The sequence below is a fragment of the Pterocles gutturalis genome, unplaced genomic scaffold, assembly GCF_000699245.1.
Source record: "Pterocles gutturalis isolate BGI_N339 unplaced genomic scaffold, ASM69924v1 scaffold28388, whole genome shotgun sequence".
In the NCBI taxonomy this organism is placed as follows: Eukaryota; Metazoa; Chordata; class Aves; order Pterocliformes; family Pteroclidae; genus Pterocles; species Pterocles gutturalis.
The window spans coordinates 1-2,326 of NW_010121328.1; the positions used below are offsets into that span (position 1 = coordinate 1).

The 2,326-nt window shown below is 58.6% G+C and overlaps 1 protein-coding gene across 1 annotated transcript in view; it reads left to right on the forward strand.

Moving 5' to 3' along the window:
- Positions 1-102: 102 nt before the first annotated feature.
- The window catches only part of LOC104464492 (hepatoma-derived growth factor-related protein 2), a gene marked incomplete at both ends in the record, with an annotated part of 6,207 nt that continues 3,983 nt past the window's right edge, over positions 103-2,326 (forward strand). Inside the window, 2 exons of the mRNA XM_010077212.1 lie at positions 103-241; positions 2,037-2,216. Coding sequence (XP_010075514.1) covers positions 103-241; positions 2,037-2,216 — 319 coding nt within the window. The remainder of the gene's footprint in view (positions 242-2,036; positions 2,217-2,326) is intronic.

Below are 2,326 nucleotides of genomic sequence, written 5' to 3' on the forward strand. Positions count from 1 at the left end.
ACCCACGAGACGTAAGCGCTGCCTCGCTCCCCCTTCTCTGGGTTTTTTTTTGCCCCCCGCTGCCTCATGCTCCGGGCTCACCTCTGCTTTGTTTCTCTCCAGCGCCTTCTTGGGCCCTAAAGATCTCTTCCCTTATGAAAAATATAAAGACAAATATGGGAAACCAAACAAGAGAAAAGGCTTCAACGAGGGATTGTGGGAAATCCAGAATAACCCCCACGCCAGTTACAGTGCCCCTCCGGTGAGTGCGGCCTCGCGCGGCGGGGGGCAGCGAGGCCGTGGGCTGCCGCCGCCTCCATCTCTCCTTTCCTCCGAGTCACTCTCCTCCTTTTTTTTCTGCTTCTCGTTGCTTCCTGCTCACAGATCAGCTTTCTCGGGGTTGCAGTAGCTTCCTTTCCCTTCCCTCTCCCTTCTTGGAAAGAGTCGGCCTTCCTCCTCCTCATCCTCCTCCTCCTCCTCCTCCTCCTCCTCTTCCTCTAGAGGAAGATGCCTTTTCCCCATCTTCGAGGTGGAATCAGGGATGTGCTTTGTGCCACTTGCCCAAAACCGCGGAGGATTTTATTGTCAGAGCGAGAACTTGAGGCTTGCATATCCGAATTTGCGTGGGAACTTTTGGGAGTCTCCATCTTCATCCCTTTCTGAGTTCCTGAGCCAAAAGCTGCTGGGCTGCTCCTTCCGAGAGGCCAGGAGACGGCTCTTTGCTGTCGGTTCTTTTGGCGTTTCGTAACCGTAACCATGTGATCCGATTTATTGTGTAGCCATCTTCAGAGAAGTCACCCAGAGCAGCTCCCTAGGCAGTTGGTTCGGAAGAGGCAGAGGAAGGTTTTTGAGGTGAGCAGCGAGGACGAGGTGCTCAGGAGGCGGCAGGCTCAGGGGATGAGCCCCCCCGGCTGTGCCGCTGCTGGTGCAGGAGGGAGGATGTGGTTTGAGGAGCTGCAGGAGATGGTTGGACCCAAGACCGCAGACGTAGGGTCAGGTGAGACCGTGGAGATGCTTGAAAAGCTGGAGAAACTTCAGCGTGTTGGGCAGGAGGCTGGTGATGGTGAGGTGAGCGGTTGGTGATGATGAGGTTGGCAGGTGAGCACCTGCTTTGTCCAGGGACTCCCAGCGGGGGTAAGAAACCTGTTGGTGACGGGCTTGCTGTGGTTGAGGGACTGAGGTGACACTGATGGCCCCAGTGAGGTCACCAACGCCAGCTGTGTTTTGTGGCCAAAATGCCTGAGGAGCAGAAGAGGCTGAGGTCTTATTCGGTTTTGTGACCCAAATGAAGGAGGTGCCAGGAGCAGTCCAGGACGAGGAAAGGCTTCCCAGCAGGAAAGCTCCAGCGTTGGAGGAATCCCAGCTCTAGGAAACCTCTTGGGTGCAACATCCTCGTGTGAGGAACCTCAGGATGAGCTGGTGAGAAGCCCGACATTGGAGTGAGGGAGCAGGACACCGGAGATCCCAGCTGGGAAGAGTGGTGGCCGCCACGCTGGATTTCTTCTGTGGACCTTTCCCGTGGGGAAGGTTTGTGATGTGCCCTGAGGTGAAGCCACATGAGAAGGAAGAAGCCTGACGCGAGAAGACCACTGGAGGAATACAGCCGCTCCTGACGCCGGCAGAGAGGCCAAACCAAACCCCCCCACCCCGCATGTCTGGCGCCGTTCAGGCCAAGGAGGGCTGGGGTCTGCTCTCCCTGGTCTCAGCTTCTCCGGGGGTCTCTGGCAGAGCGCGAGGATGGGGGGCAGCGGGTCACGAGGCGGGGGCAGTGGGGGGACACAGAGCTGGAAGGTGTTGCTGGTGGTCTTGGGGCAGTGCATGAGGGGCTTTGGGAAGGGGGTGCAGGGGAATCTTCTAATTCGACTGAGTGTCCTCATTGAAGGGCTGGTCACAGTGTCCCCCTGTCCCAGGGCCCCACCAAGGGGTTCTGCACACGCTTGCCTCTGCTCAGCGCTGCTGTCCATCGCTCGTCACCCTTTTGTGCCCCTTCTTCTCCCCCCTGATACACCACAGGCCCCTTGGGGCAATAACACAACTCCCGTCTCTGCTGTCTTTAGCCCGCGAGCTCCTCCGACAGCGACGTTCCCGAGAACGACCCGATGGGGGGAAGCGACGCAGGAGAGGATGACGAAGACGCCGCCATGGCTGCGGTCACCGCAGAGAAAATGGAAAGTGATGAGGACTCGGATCGAGGCAGCGACCACAGTGGGCTCAAGCGGAAATCACTGGCGATGAAAGTGAGTGTGGGCTGGAGCGGTTCCGCGCAGCAGGGACGGGAGGGTGTCTGGGTCGGGAGGACGCCGGTGCGGTTGTTGGGTCCACCACTGAGCTTTCATCCACCACGCAG